General features: G+C 38.3%; 1 protein-coding gene across 2 annotated transcripts in view; it reads right to left on the bottom strand.

The window, feature by feature from the left end:
* Nucleotides 1-2,040: 2,040 nt before the first annotated feature.
* The window catches only part of Scfd1 (sec1 family domain containing 1), a 72,972-nt gene continuing 52,769 nt past the window's right edge, over nt 2,041-22,243 (bottom strand). For both annotated transcript variants that reach the window (XM_051195804.1, XM_051195805.1), the window contains 8 exons: nt 20,556-20,618; nt 18,574-18,649; nt 13,365-13,418; nt 10,140-10,192; nt 7,937-7,970; nt 7,344-7,409; nt 4,576-4,644; nt 2,041-2,238 (listed from right to left, as the gene is read on the bottom strand). In XM_051195804.1, coding sequence (XP_051051761.1) covers nt 2,215-2,238; nt 4,576-4,644; nt 7,344-7,409; nt 7,937-7,970; nt 10,140-10,192; nt 13,365-13,418; nt 18,574-18,649; nt 20,556-20,618 — 439 coding nt within the window. In that variant the 3' untranslated portion in view covers nt 2,041-2,214. The remainder of the gene's footprint in view (nt 2,239-4,575; nt 4,645-7,343; nt 7,410-7,936; nt 7,971-10,139; nt 10,193-13,364; nt 13,419-18,573; nt 18,650-20,555; nt 20,619-22,243) is intronic.

Here is a 22,243-nt window from a genome sequence, read left to right as displayed (position 1 = left end):
ATTGATTCCTTACTTCATTCATTGCTTGCTTGTATCCTCTTTAAAGCTACTGATTGTTTTTCCAGGTGGTCTTCTGAACTCTTTGTCCAGCATTTCAACCATTTATGTCTTTTGATTTGTTAATTGAGGAGTTATGATCTCTTAGGAGCAACGCTTTGTTTATATATTTTTTGTGTCTCTGATCTACAATTTGCATATCTGTTGGCCTGCATCTCTCTTCTGGTTTTATCTGGAGGATCTTCTCAGTGAGGTGCCTTTTTCCTGAGGGCTCAATCCAAATAAAATATAGAAATGCATTTAAAATTAATGGAAGCTAACTGCTGTACCACTAATAACCAAGGAACAGAAAACATCTTACATAATTAGAATGTGCTATGAAGTTAAGAATAATCTCAAAATAATTCCTGAGTATGGGGGAAGGGAGGACTGGGGAGACAGCCCAGTGGATAGGGTGCTTGCTGATAATGCCCAAGGAGCTAAGTTTGATCCCCAGGATTCACTTTAAAAAGCCAAGCTGCACTAGGGAGATGGAGAAAGGAGTATTCTCCAGGCTTGCGGGCCAGCCAGTTTAGCTGAATCAATCAGTGAGAAATTCATTCTTAACAAATTATGCAATGAGTGATTGAAGACACCTGATTTTGACCTCTGGCCTCCAGATGCACACACATGAACGCACACAGACACACATTCACATATATACTATATATGATCTATACATATATCCACACATACAAGAAAGAAGAAAAAAATTAAAACCAAAATTGTAGAACAACCGCAAAGTTAAAAAAGACAGAGGCCTCTTTCTGTGGAGAATGCTAGGTGGAGGGGATGGATTCTACTTTTTCTTTTAAAGAATTTATTTATTATGTATATAGTGTTCTGTCTGCATGTATCCTTGCCCACCATAAGAGGGCACCAGATCTCATTACAGATGGTAGTGAGCCATCATGTGGTTGCTGGAAATTGAACTCAGAACCTCTGGAAGGGGTCACTGATCTTAACCTCTGAGCCATCTCTCTAGCCCCAGATTCTTTTGTCTTACCATTTAGATTAGTATGAAGCCTGGATTGATCAAATGTCAGATGTTTGACAGAGAACAACTTACTGCTGGTCATCGTTAGCATTGCAGCCTATGGGCTGGGCAGGTCTCCTATGATCTGGAGACTCCCTAGTTCATATAATCTGAGGTAGTTAATGTTCTGTCCAAAGGTTGTTTCCTGGGTATGATGGGAGAAGACTGAACACTAAGGTCAGTAGGAGGACAGGTCTCGGTGTTTCAGATTGTGTTCTGCATTAAATACCATGCTATGGCATGAGACTATGCAAGTCACTGACTCACCAGTTTTCTCATAACGGGCTGGAAGTTATGCCTTTAATTTCCATCACAATCTGTCAAACTATTAGTCAGTTACTGGTTCCTAATATATAAATGGTGCTGTGAAAGGCCACAAATGATTTCATTTATCCCAATGGCTTCATGACAAGATCAGCATTTTAAAATGTCCTGTGGGTGTATCGAAGGATTTTTTATTCAGTAACCGAGTGCAGAAAGTTTATTAATACATACTTTCAAAGTTTGTGCCTGGTCTGCAGACATTGCAGCTATGCCCCTAACTCCTGAGATGGACGTTTCATTACATCCGACATAGATCTTACTCCAGATTATAATAGTGAGTGAGTAACCATTGTTCTCTGCTGGTGTTGAAAACTTTTACTTGCTATTCGCAGTCTTGGGGATGGATGATTTGTTTGTCCATTGCAAATCACATGTTGCCCTATATAATCTATAAATAGCAGTCTTTATTTATAATGTAAATAGGTGTGCCAGAGGAAGAAGGCATATTAAGTGGTTAAAATCACCATCTAAAAATCCAGAAGCCCTGTGGGAAAACCACTGGAGATGACAATGTTATCATGAAACCATAAGTGGGGGATTCCTCAAGTAACACTGGTGTGACATTTACTTGCACTCAACTGATACCTATAGCCTATTTTTAGTATCTTTCCTTGTTTCCAATTGTCAAACAAGAATAAGCCAAGTTATTTCTGAAATGGTTTATTATGTTGATCAGTATACAGTATATAGGAAGTAGAGAATTTATTAAAAATGGATGATTCTGACAGGTGCACTGTTAGGGCACCACTATGGAGAAGGACACATCTGGCTCCTTTTATATCTATTCAAACTCATTACTCCATTACGGTTCTTCTGTGTTATTTTTGTCCAAGTTGTGATAGCTAAAATGAAAGAAAAATTTATGCATGTAATTTTCCATTTTTGAATCATAAAACCTTAGGTTTCCTACTTACTATATATTCCTAAAACAGTAAATTTCAACAACATAATTTGACACATGCTTTTCAAATGTAAGACTGTCATGGCACAGAAATGTAAACATTACAAGCAAACCCTGGGCATAAGTAATTATATTAAACTCAGTATGAACCTATAAAAAGAAATGTAAGTAACTTCTAACAGTGCACCATATTCCTAAAAGATCCCTATAGGCAGAAAACAAACCCACTTTCAGTTTGGGAAGGCCAAATAAACTCCTATTGGACCAGCTCTCCAGAGGCAACAGCATTAAGCCTTTAGTGAAACCACAGAAGTCAGCTCCCCAGAGGCTGTGGAAACAACTTAAGACAAAAAGTCCTATAGGTGATTTAAGCTGACGAGGAGAATAGTAGAGGTCACCCTGGTTTTGTGGCTCTTGGTCTGAAGTAGGCCACAGCTGGTGCTAAAAGGCAGGTGGACTTGTGACAGAAATCCTGCAATTGATTATCTTGCCTAAAGAAAAAGAGTGTTTAGGGCAAAAAGTGTGGGAGAAACCCAAGATTCTGTGTATACTTTTCCTGAATCTACCACCATGAAGCCATCAATTTCTGCTGCATGAGAGACTGAAATATGAAGAAACAGTTCATGGGGGAAACCTTATCAAGCCCTGAAATCATAAATATACAAGTAACATCATAGAGACTGAACCATTTGAATTTAGGAGAAAGAGGAGGAGAATGAATATGTATATATATATGTATATAGCAGCAATTAAAGAGGTCAGAGGCCATGAATCTGAGAAAGAGCAAAGGGGGTGGGGTTGGGATACATGGGAGGGATAAAGGGGAAAATGATGTAAAGTATGAATCCAACCAAACAACCGCTTAAGGAATCAATCCCTAACCTAAGTCAGTTCTCGTCAGAGAAAGGCATCCATTCATCAAAACACAAATCTTATGATGCTCAGGAAGCAAGGTAATTAAAAAAAAAAAAAAAAAAATCATGTTCTGTAGAGGAAAGAAATGTAAAAGGATAGAAACAACCCACAATTTCCAATTAACAAGGTTCTTAAAAGAAAATACGCTCACAAAGAATGAAAAATATTAGCAAAGAAAAAAAATCCAAATAAAAATTCTGGAATTGCTAACTACTTTATTTAAAGTGAGCAGAAATAGAAAAAAGAACCTTAGCAACTTACAGTTCAACATATAAAACATGTGCTCACTCAATGCTGAGACACATTATGAAAGGCAGCATTAGATGACTCATCATCACGAAAACCCCAAACCAGAGTGTATCAGAAAAACCTATGTAGTGTGAGCCTACCACACCTACCTTATGAATGACATCCTACTGCTACAAGGCTGTAAATCTAATTAATAAGTTGTTACATACTGTATGCAGCTGTAACAATACCTAAGTGTACAGTAAAAATGGTGTATAGAAGATAAAAGTGTGGCTGGTGAGGTTGCTCAGTCAGTGCTGTGCTTGCAGAGCAAACACCCTCGTCAGACTCTCAGCATGCTGGAAGAGCTGAGTGTGGAGGCGCACATCTTCAACTTTCTGTATGTTTGAAACATTTCTACTAAGGTTAACATGTGAAAATCACAGGGTAAGGACATTATTGGACATGATCAAAGTCCATGCAACATGTATGAAATTCGCAGAGAATAAAGTACTTTGCATAAACACACAGACACACACTCATATTCCCGGGGTGCCCCACTCTACTCTCAACATCTCTCTTGCCTAACCCCATGCTTCCTTGCTATAAAACAGCTGTCACAGAATCTCCAACTCTTGCTTCATAAACTCATTAGTTCTGAAGTTCTTTTCATCGTTAAAGACACCAGGGGGTCTTGGGTGACAGTGAGAGGCTCTACCTCCTTTACCTATACCCCCAAATATTGATTTAAAAAGCTAAGGTCAATAAATTACTGAGAACATTAGTGGGAATGATACAGTTGCCACTAACTTTCAAAGTAGACATGATTATATCAACTGAGCATATACTATTATCAACAAAGGAATTCTGAAGCCCAAATATAATGTGCCTGTACTGTCAGACATATGGACAGGATACAGGAAATGCTGAATTCAACTTGGCCTATTTGGATACTTCAATTATAAAGAGTTGAGAATATTAACCTTTTTAAAATGTTACTTACCAGAATTGTCTTGATATCCATGGTAAAACTTATAACTAGAGGAGGTTTTGTTTAAGTTATTCAGTTGAATAAGTGATAGTTTTCAAAGGACTTGTGTTATGCTAAGAGAAACAAACTTAAAAGGCACTTTACCTGCTTTATGAACTGTGTAGCATTAAAAAGCTCACTGCAGCCATATAAAATATGCTTGCCTTGCTTTGCCTGTAAAAAGCAGACACAGAACTTAGTACATATAAGCATTCCCAGGGGGAAAAAAGGCCTGTTGGGTGTTCTTGGGAGAGGGGCTATTCTTAAGTCTTTTGTCTGGTGGTGGTGTTAGATTAAAAGAGTGTGTGTATGTCCTAAACGTCATAAACAAACAGGAAAAGAGGGTGAAATGGGCACAAGAATGTTTTTTCTTCCTTCAAGTAGAAGTATGTATTATGGCATGCTAATATTGTTATCTTTCACAGGACCAACAACTGTCTGTTTACATAATCTTAGATGAATACTGTTTCAAGGCATGATCTATGTTACCTAAAAATACTAAGAGGATTTTATGTTGAAAATAAGATATGATGGGGGCTTGTATTTTCAGTCCCACTGTGTAATACAGTATTTGTTAATGCATACCATTCTATATTGTAACCATAAATTTTGTTTCTGAAGTCGACAGAATATTGAGGATGCAAACACAAAATTTCTCTACTAGTGAATTCAGACAAATTTCATTATTTACTTTTTGTTCTATTTAGCCCAGGCTGACCCCTATCCTGCCTTAGCCCCCTGAGAGCTGGGGTTATAGGCTTTTGCAACCACACCTAATTTTTTATGCCCATATTCTTTAAGTATATCATCATCAAGCTGAGTTGAGATTCTTCTTTATATCAAATTAACTTGGTAATCCATCAAGAAACAAGATGATGGTTTTATAAAACCTGTGATGTGTAAACTGAACAACACTGGCTCAACAGGGTGTGATGGGAATGCTGGAAGCAGCAGAACACTTGAAAGGCTGAGCCAGAAGACCGCCTTGAGTTTTAGTTCAGCTTGAGCTACAGTGTGAGCCCCTTACCACCCAGATTTTAAAGCAAATAAATTAACAAAACCAACCAACCCATCAACCAAACAAAGCCCAGTCCTTGGGAGCACTTGCTGCTCTTTCAGAGGACCTGGTTTGGTTCCCAGTACCATTTGGTGGCTCACAACTGTATGGAACTCTAGTCCCAGGGGCGCTATTGCTTTGCTCTGCCCTCTGCAGGCACTATACAAGTGTGGTGCAGATATACATGCAGGCAAAACACCCATACACATAAAAACAAATACAAGCAAAACCCCAGTCCTAGTTGGCCCATCTCTGGGAACAAATAAAACTAAAGCAGCTTAGTTACATTAAAAAGGGAGGTATACACACTAAGTACAAAAGGTCATATTACTGGAATTCTTAATATCATAAAGAATACACCTGTAAGGGCCACCAATAGCCGGGCAGACAATATACCAAATATCATCCCAGGAGTACATTTCATTCACCAATAAATATTCTACACATGCTTGATTAAGATGAACCCTGGTCTTATAAACCATTTCTTTCTGATTGTGTAGACAAAATCAGGTTCTATGTGTGGTTCAACAGCAGAAACCAAGAGAATGTGAAAGAAACCACAAACCATTAACATTTCCAGTCTCTAGCACACAATGCTGGTATATCAGTGCAGGCTGCCCTGAGCTAGTGTGGATTGGCACAGAATTAGATCCAGGTCGTTTAGGCCTGGACACAGGGCCACAGCAGGCTGGCTGCGATGCCTGCTCTACTCCCCTGCTTTTTCCCCAGCTTGGCTTAGCACCATGTTTTTAGATCTTTTATAACATCTACATAACAGAAAAAGAATAAGCAGCAAAATACTAACCATTTGTATTATCTAATGAATCAGGTGTAATTTAAAAAAAAATTGCTTACCAAATATTCTAGTACAAACTTGTCCTTAAGCCTGCACATAGATGTGCACGTGACATAAAGCCCCTTCTTGTGCAGGACTGGGGACCCCTGACACTCATTCTTAAAAGTACATTACTGTGCGTAATTGAAGACATGCAATCAAGTGAGACTTCTGGGAGTTCTGTGTTCCCCTGCTACAACATAGTTTCTATTAATGTTTAGGTAATTAAGACAGAAAGATGACCAATCACACCTCAACAATAACCGAATAATTATAAAACATTATTTTATTATATAACAATAGCTAATTGTTCAGCCTATGGATATTTTTTTTGGGGGGGAAAGGGGTCTTCAAATTAGGCTTCCTGTTTCATGTATTTTTTGTCATTCATGGCTTGAAGTAGGCTTCCATCAGATCTAATCTGCCACCTTAAATGCTTTTTGGAAGTATGTTGATGATTTAACTTAATACGATTGAAATATAAAGAATGCATTAGTCATGTAAAAAAGTTCTATAAATTATCTCAGGGGAAACAACACTCAGAAGAGGAGCTTGAGGTTTCTAAATAGTTAAAGTATATCAAAACAGGCCCTGAATACTTAGTATCAATATGAATGATATATTACTTTCTAGTCCAGTACAATTTTAATAGGGAAATGAATAGGACAGGAAAACAAGCAAATAGGTAATTTTCTCTGTCTACAGCATTTAAATTTTTACTATTTTTATAAGAGATGAGATCTTGCCATGTGGCCTTGACTAGCCCGGAACTCCTGGGCTCAAGTGATCCTCTTGCCTTGGCCTCCAAGTAGCTAGGACTCCAGGCCTATGCTATTGTGTCTTGCTCACAAACAGAACTTAAGAAAAACACCCCTTGGACAGTAGTTATGCAGAGGTCAAGAGGAAGGAGCTAGAAGGTAGATATCTCAAGACAATGAAATTGACACCACCAAGTAACAGAATGAGATGGCCCAACTGTACCTTTATGTAGTCAACAAGATTCTGATATTCAATATAGTTGCCTCCTCCTACCACAAAGACAATGGCCTAAAATTGCAAATGGAGGAAAAAGGTAAAACAACAGTTCAAAGCATTTTCTTTTCAAGAAGCATGTCTTTTAGTCTGGGACCTGTGCTGAAACTCTGATAAGGCTAAGCCCCAGTGCTGTTTCAGGGTCTAACTGCATTATCCAGTCAAATAATAGCAAAAGAGAGCAAAGAGCTTTTGCTGGAGGTTAACTGTTGTAGGTAGGTACACCAAAACACCCAATGTGCAATTTATGTCACTCAAAATGAGAAGTGTCTGTATTCAAATGAACACATAGTCACATCTTCACAAACACTGAAATTCCACATGTAAAATTCTCACTGCAATCCCAATGCCTCTTTAAAGTTTAAGAAAACCAGAGCAATATAATTGCTGAGGACTTAAAGGCAGCATCTTTGGTGTGCAGAGTTGAATTTACCTGAATGGCAGTTCATAAGCTATGCTTATGGCAAGCTTGTTCTGCCTCAGGATTTTTACTGTTAAATTTTCTTTATTTCTAGAAGCAGAGAATTTGATGTACAACTTACCTCTTGGAATGGACTTTTGTTCCTAGGAACTGAGCTGCAACAAAGAGAAACTGCACTGAAAATTTCATCGTTGGCTTCTATTATGGGTAAGATGGGAAGGGAATACATGATCATGTGCACTTGTGAGCAGCACTAACAAGGGTTTCCAGGTCCACCTTCTGGGGAAGCAGGGACTCTTCGATTTCATAGAGGAAGGAGCTAGAAGGTAGATATCTCAGTGTCTAAAAGGGAATGGGGTGACCTCTTAGCAACTTTAATATTAATTCTAGAAGGCTGACCAAAAGCCTCTATTAGAAGTAAAGGAAGCTGGGATCAGGTGAAGCAATAATGAGTTACTCAAACAATTACACAGGTTGTGGGCATTTTCCTCAGTATGCAAGGAAAAGTGGGAGAAGACATCTATATTCTGCTTTTGCTTATTTATCAAAGTAATCTTTACTGCACACATCTTCCACGTCAGATCTATATTTGGATGTTAAACACAACAGGAGTGTATAGTGTAAGGACAGCTTAAATCTCCTCAAAGTGAACTCTTTAGTTGAGCACATCTGTCTTCTCTTTTCATGTCTACAGCCTGCTTAAACAGTCCATTCTCCACAGAGAAGATCAGATGTCCACCTGACCTAAATTCTCTATAGTCCCTCTGAGGAAGACAGGAGATTTAACTAGTACCTCAAGTTATTAATAACCATTGTTTGGGATAGGATAGTTCAGGAAAAGGCTGCAAAAAGAAAGCTCTGAGCCCATTTGTTTTAGCAATGCTACTGTTCCTTCTCATTATCACATATAGGCTATATAAGGACTAAGCAGTCTTCAGCTTCTATGGCTACTAAGCAGTCTTCAGCTTCTATGGCTACTGCCTAGTCAAGTGCAAGGAAGAATTACTAGTACAGTTACACATCCTCTTTTGAAGCAATTATCATGGGTTTTAGTATATGTACAAACATCATTCTACTCTAACATTCTCATCCCTCCTGAAAGAAAACCCTGCCTGTCCTGTCCCACTGGTGGTCATTCCCCATTCCCCTGTTCTATAATTTGCAGTTAAATTTCTCTCTTGCCAGTGATAGCTGCTATTAGCAGCTCTTATGTAGCAGCACTTCTGCTAAGTTCAGCAAAGAAAACAGCACTTGAAATTATCTAATAATCTAGCAGCTGGATCAGAAATTATCGAATAATCTAGCAGCTGGATCATCAGTCCCGACAAGCCACAATGGTGTGACTAGTTGGGAGAAGAGCAAATACAAAGTGCTGAAGGTGTCAACATCAGGTACAGGCAAGAAATTCGCTCCCAAAGTTTTAGTGCTGGGCTATACAGGTATTTCCTTCTACGTTATCTGTCTTTTAGGATATTTTTCATACTACCGTGATGGGAGATGTGATTCTGTAAATATGTTTCTCATACTGGTTAATGAATAAAGCACTGTTGGCCAATAGGAAAGCAAGATAGGCGGGACTAGGAGACAAGGAGGACTAGAGGAAGTAGTAAGGAGGAATCAACATGGAGAGGCTGGGGAGACCAGACACAGGCTTCATTCCCTGGTAAGATGAAAGCACGTGGAAATATTAGATTAACAGAAATGGGTTAATTACTTAAGACAGAGCTAGCCAATAAGAAACAAGTAACTGGCCAACAGCATTATATTAAATACAGAGTCTTGGTGTGTTAATTGGGGCTGGCGCGGTGGCGGGACGAAAAACCTAACTCCTTACACTACCGTGAATTAACTCTTGAAAAGTAACATAACCAAGGAAAGTAAATTATCACATCATGTCCTTCATAAAATGCAGAAATTATACTGTGAGTGGTTTTATTGCCATAACATACTTTTATAGAAATGTTTCTCATGGACATGGATTTCACAGAACATAACAAACCACCACCTTAAGCACTGTTTCCAACACAGTTATTTCCTTGTCATTTAGTCCAATAACCACTCATTTAAAAACACTTTCTCTAAGTCCCCCATTTTGTTTATAACACCATTTTATAAACAGAAACCAGCTAAATTTGTTTCTCTGTGTATACACTAAGAGAAAATAAGATACTAATCAGTGATTAGCTCTGAATGAGATTAAAATACACTGTTCTTAACTGGTCTCACATTTAGAATTTTAGTAGAAAGCAGGCTGTCTTACAATACAACATTATTCCACTCTGAGGGAACCCACAACAGACACCACATAGGAGAAACCTCTTTACCTGTCATTGCTCCGCAGCATCTTGGGATCAAAATATCTATAGTCATCAGTTTCCTATTAAAGAGAAAAATAAAACACACTGCCATTACTATGAGGTCACAGTTAAGCATAATATTTGACTGTAACAAATCCTCCAATTTCACAGAATGTGTAACAAGTGTCTCTAATCTGAAATGAGACGTTATACTGTATTTTCAGTGCTTTACATGAAACCTTGCACTAATCCCCAGTCTTCCAGCAGTTCCTATTATTATCTCACAGTTTTAGATGGGCAAGCTGGGATAATAGGAGATCATGTGATTTCTAAGGTCATGTATTTAGTAATGAAAACAGGAACTCTAGAATGTGAATCACCAATTTGTATAGTTTTAATTCCCAAGGTTTTTGTTTAGGACTTAGTCTTTCTGTGTCCACCACTTTACTAAGTATATGGAACACATAGAAGAGGCTCAGTCTTTTATATGCATATTTTGGAACCAGATCAATTTCAGAATTTAGAATTAAAAATTTAGATAACACTCAATATCAACTGTATACGTGGCCAACATTTCACCATCGAATGAATGCATTAGGATTTCTACAGATAAATATATGAATACTAACATAAGATAGAATAAATTAAAAACTGAAAAGGGCCTCGATGTCCAGGTAAGAGGTGCCTTAAACTGAACTACCCACTGTTAACTTTCCATGTTTCTCTGACTCTAGAAGTTGTACAACTTTGGCCTACATTGGAAGCTTCTTGATATTAAAGGAGTTGTGAGGTATAGCGCCACTATTTCATGATGTAACTACTTTCTGATCTGTCTCTGAGCTGCAAAAGCACAACAGTCCCTGCCCCCCAAACCTGGTAAATGACAAATGTACACATGCTGCTAATATGCACTCCTGTACCTACCTGGTAGTCAGGACTCTAAATCAGCATAGCACCCCAAGTGTAGTCACAATCCTTCAAGGCTTCACTCTCAGAAACCCCTCCCAGCTGGACTTTTAAGTGTAAGTCACACTTGCTAAGCTTGATGACCTGCATTATATTCTCAGGACCCATGTGATGGAAGGAGAGAGCCTCCACAAGTCCTCGGACTATAGATGTGCCATGCGCGCGCGCACACACACACACACTAAAATGTGTGTAAGAATGGGAGGGTGTCATATATAGCCTAGTTTGGCCTCCAACTGTGTAGCCAGAGATGACCTCAAACTCCAAATTCCCCTGCTCCTACTTTTTCTAAGTGCTGGCAGTACAGAGATAACCCAGGGCTACACATGCTCAGCAAGCACTTGAAAATATCTGAGGTAGATGCCACAGTCATTCACTATTACCTGCCAGGTCTAATTTACTCATTTGCGAATTTCTTCCATATCTCCAAATCACCTTTTTTACTTATGAACAAGAGAGGAATAGGAGTGCAGACAGCTACCTTCTATAGCAGATGGATGATGAAACACTTTTTGAAAGAGAGAAAAAAGGCATCTCTTCTAATTTTTAAAAGATAACATCTGTAATTATAATGCTTTTAATTATAAACTCAATAATATTGATAAATGAATGTGTACAGCTCAGAGAAACATCTAATTCAAATTGAGCTATCCATGTGCTTATTATAAAGCATGTGGAAGGAATGGCTGCAACTATGACTAGGCAGGAGGAGCAGGATGGAACGCCAATCCTGCTGCTTAGAGCTATCTCCTGGTCTCCTTTCTTCCCTTGTTAAATGATCTGCAATGGCCTCTACAGTTCTATGAGTCTATGAAGGACACAACTAACCAACAGAATTTCTAGCCTCAGAAAACTCCCAAATTGCTATTTATCAGCTGTATAATCCCTAACAAGTTAATTGTTCTCATCTTGCTTTACTTTCCTTATCTACAAAATGAGAATAAAAATAGCACCTTTCTTAGATGGCTTAATTTAGGATTCCTGGCACATATATAAACAATACATGTGCCTGCTCTTATAGTTATTGGTCTACATAGAACATCAAGACAGCCGGGCGGTGGTGGTACATGCCTTTTATCCCAGCACTTGGGAGGCAGAGACAGGCAGATCTCTGGTGAATTCGAGGTCAGCCTGGTCTACGAGAGCTAGTCCCAGGACAGCTTCCAAAGCCACTGAGAAACCCTGTCTTGAAAAACAACAACAAAACAAACCCATCAAGACAAAGAACAATAACAAATCACTCTAAGTGGCCTTAACCCTGTATGTATTTGTCATCTGGACTTTTGCATTCATTTGTATTCTGACCTTTACTATGCTTAGACCGTCTTTCAGATGTACACTGCTTGTAATGAAGTAAATAAATGCACATCTCTTTCTGAGGACCCCTTAGTCTAAGAGACCATGACAGTCAATTACAATTGCATTGTTAATCGCCCATCTATTCAGATTCTTATACACAAGAATCCTTTTAAGTATATTGAAGCGTATAATGTCCCCATAACTTTCATAATAGCAGCTGCACATTTTCTGGTGTTTTAGTTTCCACATGAGTGTATTTAAAAATTGTTTTTGCTAATTTCCATAGCCATATTTTAACAATTACTAAAAGAGTCACATTGGTCTCAATATTCTGTTCTCATTTTTTTCAGATCTGAAATCCTCAACCTCACTGCCAAGTCCATAGCAGATCAAGAGTTCTGACAATGCTGTTCTGTACTGACTCCTGGGAAAACCACCTCCTTGGCTGCCACTGCTGAGACATGGTGATGACTTTCCAAGTCACCTCTGTTTTCAAAACTATTTGTCCAACAAATGCTAACTATTGTTTTTTTTTTTTCCCCCCCAGCCACCAATTGTTTTTGATTTACTTGTTTGGCACAAAAGAATTTAGTGCCATCTGAAATACTCAGCAGTTTTACTATGTATTTCTCTCCTAGTATTTCTTTCCTAATTTAATTTCCTTAAATTGGTTTGTTTGTCCTTACCAATTATAGCAACTGGTGGTCACTGATGGTTTTTCACTTATAGAAGTGTGTTCTGTAGACTGTATTAACATTAAAACATGTAAGATTTAGTTCAGATGAGAAATTGTCAGAATGGTTGTAGCAGCCAAAAAAAATCCTAATTCTATGTATCTGATAATGGCTCAAAGATGCCTTTGAGATTACGGACTCTTCCTCTCACATACTCTGTGGTGATTAGGAGCACAACTGAGTCAATCTGGATTTAGCACCTTTCAGTTGGTTTGATACATCCAAGAGTTTATATAATGTAATTGCTACTTACAGGGTTTGACTTCATCTCCATGAGATTGTCTAAAATTCGTGTAACAGGTAGATTCTGTGGAAGATATTAGTGTTTTGTTAAATACTGGAGTAACAACTTGATCACTTTTCCCAGTGGAAAATACAGTTCTGTATTTTAGTCTTCTGACCTCCACACACGCTGTGACATGCTCATGCCAATATTCAAACACATAAATAATAATAAGTAAGATAAACAACCTCCAGAACTGGGAAATACAAGGCTTTGTAAGAGTTTTCTAAAGCTGAAGACTGTTCCCATATCACTTCACACCCAGTTCTCATTCACCTTTCTGAATGCACAGCTAGAGTTGTACAGTACAGAAAAAAAAAATCTATGTAACAAATCAGGGGTTTCCTTTTAACTCTGAAAAATAGGAATTTTGGCATTTAAGCTGTATTTTATGATAAGTTTTTTTTTGAAAGGGTGTAATCAAATCTCATTCTGTATTTATTTGATAGCTACAAGTGATGACATGTTTGACATTATTCTCAAGTCATATAATGTCTTTTGGCTTACAAATAATCCCTCCTTATTTTTCCCATGGTCTCGTCTGACACAAAGAATCTATTACCATTGCTTCATCGTTCTGTCAGGATTTGCAGATGGCCACAGACCGAGGGAAGCAGTCAGTAGAGTATAAGGAAGGAAACACTTCTTCAAAGACTGAAGCCACAGTACTTATGAAAACAATGGAGATCTGTTATCAACTGACACTCTCCCAAACTGTTCTTTGTGTAAATGAAAGCTTTAGTTAATAATTTAGAAATGCAGGCTGGTGTGCTGGTGTATCCCTGTAATCCCACACTCTGTAGGACATGTCAGGAAAACTACCATGAGCTAGTGACCAGCCTGGGCTACAGTGGTGAGCCCTGTCTCAATAACCAAAGGGGAAAATTAATTACACACTGAGTCACTTCACACAAGAATTCTGTTTCCTTTTTGTTGCAGGGATAAACACTCTGACCAAAAACAACTTGGGAAAGAGCGTTCATTTGGCTTACATGTCCAGGTCATAACTCATCAAGAGAAGGGCAGAGGCCCCTGGCTTGTTCCCAGGTTCACCCTCAGCCATCACAGAGCACAAGACCACTTGCACTGAGATGGATGGCATTGCCCACAGTGAGCTTAGCTCTACCACATGAATAAAGACAGTTTCTCTCACAGACAGGGCCACAGATCAATCTGACCTGGACAATCTCTCAACTGAGACTCCTTAAGACTCCAGGCTCTGTTAAATGACAGCTAAGCAAGAACAAACTTTTCTTGAATGAAAAACTGGATTCTGGATTGGCTGGGTGTGGTGGTGAAGAGGCAGGTGCATCTCTGTGAGTTCTAGGCCAGCCTGGGCTACAGAGCTAGTTCCAGGATAGCAAGGGAGGCTCTGTCAGAAAAAAAAGAAAACAAACAAGCAAGCCAGCCTGGACTGTAGTCACTCAGACCACAGAGCTAGGAGAATGCTATCAGTTTTTTTTTTTTTTTTTTTGGTGTGTGTGTGTGCAAAGAACTGTTGTCAGAGTTTGTAGAACTTACTGAATAAAGTACAGATGAAATTAATGAAATGAAAATGTTCTAAGCATATTTTTTCCTATTCTCAGACATTGCTATTTAGAAATAAAATGGAAATAGTGTATTTATTTTGTTTTTGAGGCAGAGTTTCACTATGTAGCCCTGCCTGGCCTGGGACTTGCTACGTATGGAAATTTCCTGGGTGGCCTAGAAAGTGCAGAGATCCACTTGCTTCTGCCTCCCAGTGTTAGGGCTAGCATGCCTAGCAGAAAATACTACTGTGTTGGTTGGCAACTGATTCATAACAAATTTTACCTATGGGCCATTTCTAGACTCTATTCTTAAATGAAGTAGAAATTATTTATGAAGCTGTATTTCTTAAAACTAGTTTTATGATTTTAGTCAATGGAAAGGTTTAGATAAAAACCCATGTTAAACTCTGTAATGATGTAATTCCTTTAACAAGGGGAAATAAATTATGCATAAAAATCAAACCCCAGATACTAATACTGCATAGTATTGTTGTTGTTATTATTATTATTTCTCTGCCACGGCAGAGAGAGTTTTTAAGAGTCCCCTAGGGTTAGCCGACTGATGGCTGGCTGCTCTATGGTGAGCATTTCTAATGTATTTCTGAGTGTGGGAAGTTGCTCTGATGCTGATGTTGGGAGCAGGACTAGGCGGGGCTGCTGCTCTCCCAACTGGAGTACTGGGAAGTGAAAACTCCTATGAGGAATTCAGACAGAGTAGAGATGGAAATGCTGGAAACTCACAGAGGCTAAGGGATAAGTATCAGTTTCCCAGTCTTTAAGACTATAGGCTAGAAGCAAATGTACAGGCTAATTCTAATGCTCATATTATGAACAAGGAAGCCACAAATGTTATAACTTTCCTTTTCAATCACAGTGTATTAAGGGTATTTATTAAAACCAGCAAAATAGGATTATATGTCCGCATCTATCCCCTTCCCACACCCAATTTCACCAGAGAGCTGCAAACTCATATAAATCTGCTTTCATCCATTCCCTATGACTCTAAAGTGTTGAAACAAGCCCTTAACATAAAGTCACTGCTAGACAGGCGACCAATATTCCAGTATATCTCCTCAATGTGATGGGCTTGAAAGGAATCCTATTAATACTTTAACTCCACTCCTGCTCACTTTGCTGAAGCATGCTTGATATTTAGACTGTACAATGTAGTATTAGAATGTCTATTTACACTACAAAATGGTTATTATACAATATTCAGAGTTCAATTTTTTCAGTTGCATAAAATTTTTAGTTTTCTTACTTAAACAACCCTGAACAGAGATCATATGCTTCAAGCAGGTTTGTCTTTCCAGCCTGTTTTAATTGGTGTTCTCACACTGCTTGTGATTTACTTACTGCTGATTCGTTTTTAAAATATTAGTCAAAATCAGTGGAGATTTCTAGATTCTACAACTGTGTGTTTATATTATCCCCACATTCTTCCTCCTATAATTATCCTCACACAAATCCATTCAGGTCTGTAAATATCATTCCACTGGTTATGTGAGGTTGATATTTAGAATGCATAAAACAAGAGCCGGGTGGCACACATCTTTAATCCCAGCAATTGGGAGGCAGAGGCAGGCAGATCTCTGTGAGTTCGAGGCCAGCTCAGTCTAGAAGAGCTAGGTCCAGGACAGCCTCAAAGCAATACAGAGAAACCATGCCTCGACTCCCCCCACCAAAAAAAAAGAATGTATAAAACAAAATACAAAAAGCTCTTATTAGTGACACAGAAAACAAAACATTGCTAATTCTATTAAATTTTTCAACATATTGGCCAATTTAATTCTTGTCTAGTTTACTTATAGCTTACAATGTTTATTCTGAGTAAAAAAACAAAACAAAACCAAAAACAGTCTTTACAGTGCCAATGAGAAAGCTCAAGCACGTGAAGGCACTTAGTGACCCCAGTTCCATTCTTGGAACCCAGGTCCTTATAGACATAAGCAGCATAAGTTACAGGACTGGAAATCTGTTTCCCCACAGTCTTTTCTGGTGCCTCTTCCTGAATTCTCCTAGAACCCCACAGTGCAAGTGCCCTAGATACTTGGAAATCAGGTTAGGGCAGTGTTACAATAGGCTTCCAGGAGTGTAAGATGTATTTCTAGAACAGAGAGACTTTATTGGAGAATAATTTGGCAATATTTATTAGGAATAACTGAAGTGTCCATACCCTTTCATTCGTAAGTAAATTCTGGGAATTTATAATGTGGGTGGGAGTAATCAGAGATGAATACTCATCCAGAAAACAAACAAAACAAAAACATTTAAAGCTGTATTCACACAACCCCTTATGAATACTATGGTTCTGGTAGTGGCAAAAATGTTATATAAATAGGGTAACCACAGAAAAATTCAACTTTTACTTTGGGTGGGTGGGGGGGTTCAAGACAGGCTATGTAACCCTGGCTGTCCTGGAACTCATCCTGTGGACCAGGTTGGCCTGGAACTCAGAGACTCACCTGCCTGCCTCCTGAGTGCTGGGTGTGTGCCACCACCACTGGGTTTAACTTTTACTTTTAAAGGACTGTTTTCTTAACAGTTTGAAATGTTATGGAAAGCAAAGTAATTTAAAGTCATAAATGATGATTTTTGTATTTCATGAATTCTAAAACTTTTTTTTTGTGTGTTGCCATAATAAAATAACATAAAAGCAAACCAATTTAAATACTGCTTACAGATTACTTTTAGGTGCTGCAGGGCAGTACTGTGAGCCAGTTAAAAAAAATAAGCAGATTGAGTGTTTAAGGGGATGAGGTGCTGAAAATACCACCAAAGGATCCCCTTTACTGGGGCTGAAGAGTATTTCCAAGTACTCCGGAAATAATACCATTATTTGAAAATTAAGCTTGGAAGGCCTTTTAATTCAACAAAGCAAATGAAGATTTTTTTCACTATCTTAATTCATTATTTACTTCTTCAAATAAATAATTTGAAGGGTCTTTGAAACTAGAAACTCATTTTATGCAAAGTGCCATAGATTTGTAAAACACACATAATAATTATATAAAACATCACAAGCAAACACGAGCAAACACACTTTAAAAAGTGTGGAGGAAATTCAGGGAAAGAGATCATTCTGAAAACAGGTCTACACATCTGATAATCAGATCTCAGTAAACTGCCTTTTAATTTGACTTTTGAAACCTCTCCTAAGCAGTACTGGTGCAGAAATACTGTATCCCCATACTGATGTGAAACACTATATCTAGGTAGTGATGGGAAACATTGTATCTTGTATCTCTGGTAGTGATGTGAAACACTATCTCAGTAGTGATGTGAAACACTGTATCTTAGTACTGACATGAAACAATGTATCCTAGATTTGCCAAAGATGTTCCTGTTATGATACAATAAAGTAAAAAATGAGATAAAACAAAATGGGAGGATATCAAATACTGAAGAGTAAAGACAGTACAGTTCAAATAAGCACATCTTAAAAAAACAAAACAAAAACAAAAACAAAGTCAAAGAGTTCTAAACTACACAGAAAAGTAATTTTCTTACTATGCCAATAAGAACCTTCTTGGTCTAATTTTTCTCTCATATTTCTTACTTGAATGAACCCACAAGTTTCTCTGCCTGGGCAGTGAACCTATCAACATCTACATTTCAAAGTTAGAATGTTTTCTGAGAAGTGTACATACCTGCTGCTTCAATACCAGGTTCTTCACACCTTCCATCACAAACTGTGACCCTGTATTCATGACTCGTGATAAGAGACTAGGTAGGGGTCAAAGACAAAGAAGACTACAGTAAGTACTGACTGCTCTGCAGTTTGTTGCTGATATGAGGCTTGCTTGTTACACATCATGGGCTGCTCACTCTGTTATCACCTCATTTTCTGTGAACAGAATGGCCATGAGCATCACTGCTTCTATGGATATCACTGCTGCAGTTTAATAAAATAGTGCTAAAACAATTATTAAAAACCATATAAAGAGATGCCCTCCATATAAACATATTAATTGCTTAGCCTTATACATGGTTTCTGGAAAAATAAAATTTGAGAATCTTCCACCTTTTCTGATTGTTTTAATGCAAAAATAATCAGATGAAAAATAGTAATTCAGATTTTGTTTCTGGAGTTCACTCACATATAATACTATACTATCTGTCAATATTATAAACAGGTCAAGTGCTGCTGTGCTCCCTGTATCACAGCATCAGGATTTGACTCTGTGTACTGCCTCTCTCCACACACAGAAAACCCATCATATAAAAACATTAAGCACGATAACAGTAAGTGCTGCCTCAATTGGGAACTTTTAACAAAGGAAGCCTACAATTATTTGTCATTCTAGGTTTAAAGTTCTGCTTCAAAGGATCAAAGCATACTTTGCAAGAAAAATTCTACAACACTATATAAGGAAGCTAGAGGGCTGGACAGATGGCTCAGAGGTTAAGAGCAGTTCTAGAGGTCCTCAATTCAGTTCCCAGCACCTACATGGGTGGCTCACAACCATCTGTAATGAGATCTGGTGCCCTCTTCTGACCTGCAGGGGTACAAGCAGGCAGAACATTGCATACATAATAAATAAATAAATAAATCTTTAAAAAAGCAAGCAAGCAAGGAACCATTTTCAATTTAGCCAAGATTTTCTTAAAGCACATACATAAATATTTTCAAGTGTAAAATATGTAAGGAACCTTATGTTCTATGTATTCTGTATGATTTAAAGACATGATGCTGGGTATCGAGTTATTAAAATTATAATAATTACTTTTCTTTCCCCAATCCTGTTCTTTCTCCCCTGTGCAATTGAGAGGGACAGGATGGAAACCCTCTGTTAACAGAAATAAGAACAGTAACCTTTGATGGGATGCATGGCTCTGAAGCTGTTCTTTCAGTCAGGAACCTCCATGAGTGGACTGGCGGGGTTCAAGGGAACTTTTATAGCACCCTCCAGAGGGGAGGCCAGCTGGATTCACCAAAACTAGACAGACTGTTTCCTCATATTTTATTCTAACTTTAAAGATAAATTAGGAATTTGAAATGTGTAAAAAAAGATAGCCAGAATTGCCTTTTTCAGCAAATCAAACCACACAAATACTACTTACTACTACAGCAGTCTCTAGGACAGTGGTTGTCAACCTTCCCAACGCTGTGACCCTCTAATACAGTTTCTCATGTTGTGGTGAGGCACAACCATAAACTTGTTTTTATAGCTACTTCACAACTGCAATTTTGATAGTTATGATTCATAATGCAAATACCTGAAATGCAGGAAATGATATGTGACCCTTGTGAAAGGGTCATTTGACCTCCAAAGTGGTTGCAAGGACTGCTCTAGAGTGAGGCATCATTTCCCAGCCCTTAGGACTGAATTTGTCACCGTTAGGTCTGGAGTGACTAGCTTTAAAGCTCTATGTTATGGCTATCGATAGCAACACAAAATAGCGTTAGCCACATAGTTTCTAAAACTGAAAGGTGTTACAAGAAGAAGCATGTAAAACCAATTACTCAGACCATGTGAAAGACAACCTCTTACATTCTAAAAGGACAATAAAAACTACCCAAGGAAGTCCCCAAATGTTCATATCCTGGAAGGTGTCAAGATACTGTGTTTTTAGGACACAAACATTTAAAGTTTATCATGCAAAGAGACAACATTATTAACACACTTACCCCATTGGTTTAGTGGTTGTGCTACCATAGCTGGCAGGAGTTGAGGCCATCTTAGCAAAAGCCCTATAAAATAAGGACGTTTATATTTACAAGTGGACTATTATTCAGTGTCTTGGAATTAAAATATTTATTGGCTACCTTCTAAGATGTGCAGATTTAAAAAAAAAAAACTGATAGTTATATTATAACTAGCAAATGCAGGGCTGGGTGTAGCTCAGCAGCAGAACACTGCAGCAGGTGCCAGGCTTAGGGTCCCAGCAGCTGGACTGCAGGAACAAGCAGGAGCCAGAACTGCAGCCCCGACCAGAGGGTTTCTCCTCTTCCTATGTGATTACTAACAAGAGAACCCAGACAAGAGGGAACTCGGTGATGCAGGGTAGACCCACACCAGCTAAGCTCAGCTCACAGCTTTGACAGCAAGCACTCCCTTGCTCCCTGACAGACCTCTGCTCAGACTGTTCTTTGGGGAGTTCAGTAGAAGAAATGCCACATTTCCTCTAGGGACTCAGTTCAGAGTCACTTCCCTTATCATCAGTCACTACTTAAAGATGTGTATTACATTATGGACCACATGCAGATTTATATGTAATTGTACATGCCATATATTTTCAACTTTTTCTAAAAGGTTTAGAATCTCTTTAAACTATCATGTATATGTATATACATGCATATATATTTTCTAAAAGTATAGAATCTCTTTAAACTATGATTATTAAAAATTGGGGGAAAAGACAGCACTCAGGGGTGTTTTAAAAAATACCTTCCTACAAGAATGTTTTTACATTTCTCTACATAATTCAGGAATACTGAATGTTTCCAGAAGACTCTTAGCACTTGGGGGTAATTGGCTGTCAAGATGCTGATGCATGTTCTTCCCATTACAGATGTGTGCATAAAATGCAGCACAGATGACTAAGATGAGAGTCAGCAGCAGCCTTTTGTAATCCTGCTCCATTCCATATTATTAGCATACTATAAACATTATATCAAACACATCCCCCCCCCCCATGGCTCTTAGCTACTTCATATGCTCTACACAACAGGAGTGAGTAGACCCAAAGGATGTTTTATGAGAATGAAAAAATTAAAAAAAGGAATCACTATAACAATGCAGTAGTTGAAATGCTAAAAGTACTCAGCTTCTGTCCTGGCAAAATCTAATGGTATCAAGATAGAAATCCTAAAGTAAATGCAAACTTTCAGTTTTGTTCACAAATGAGGCAACAAACAAAGCTATAAATAAATTTAGAGGACCTTTTTTACTAGAAACTATAAACAACTAAGAGGAGAGAATGGAGTAGCTCTGTATAGCTGAGTACTGTGACAAAGGCAGCTTTAGTTGGGACCCTGTAGGTGACAGACCGCTATAGCAAGTGGGACTAGAAAACAAAACACTGTAATGCTGACTCCGTAAAAAAGTGCAATGCACATATAAATGGAAGCCACATAGTAACATCAACCTACTGCCTGGATAGTGACATTATGTAGCCCAGGCTGACCACATACTTGAGCTCTGCCTCACTCTCTGGAGTGCTGAGATTACAGGCTGTACCATGATTACTGGAACAAACACAATTTTCCTTTTCTTTAAAAAAAAAAACAAAACCAAAAACAAAAAACCATTTATGACTGTTTTGTGTGCATGTGTGCTATGATGAACACGGAGACAAGGACAGACAACTTTGCTG

The sequence above is a fragment of the Phodopus roborovskii genome, unplaced genomic scaffold, assembly GCF_943737965.1.
Source record: "Phodopus roborovskii unplaced genomic scaffold, PHOROB, whole genome shotgun sequence".
Lineage (NCBI taxonomy): Eukaryota > Metazoa > Chordata > Mammalia > Rodentia > Cricetidae > Phodopus > Phodopus roborovskii.
Note: the sequence above shows the minus strand (reverse complement) of the source record. Positions and strands in the feature narration are given on the sequence as shown.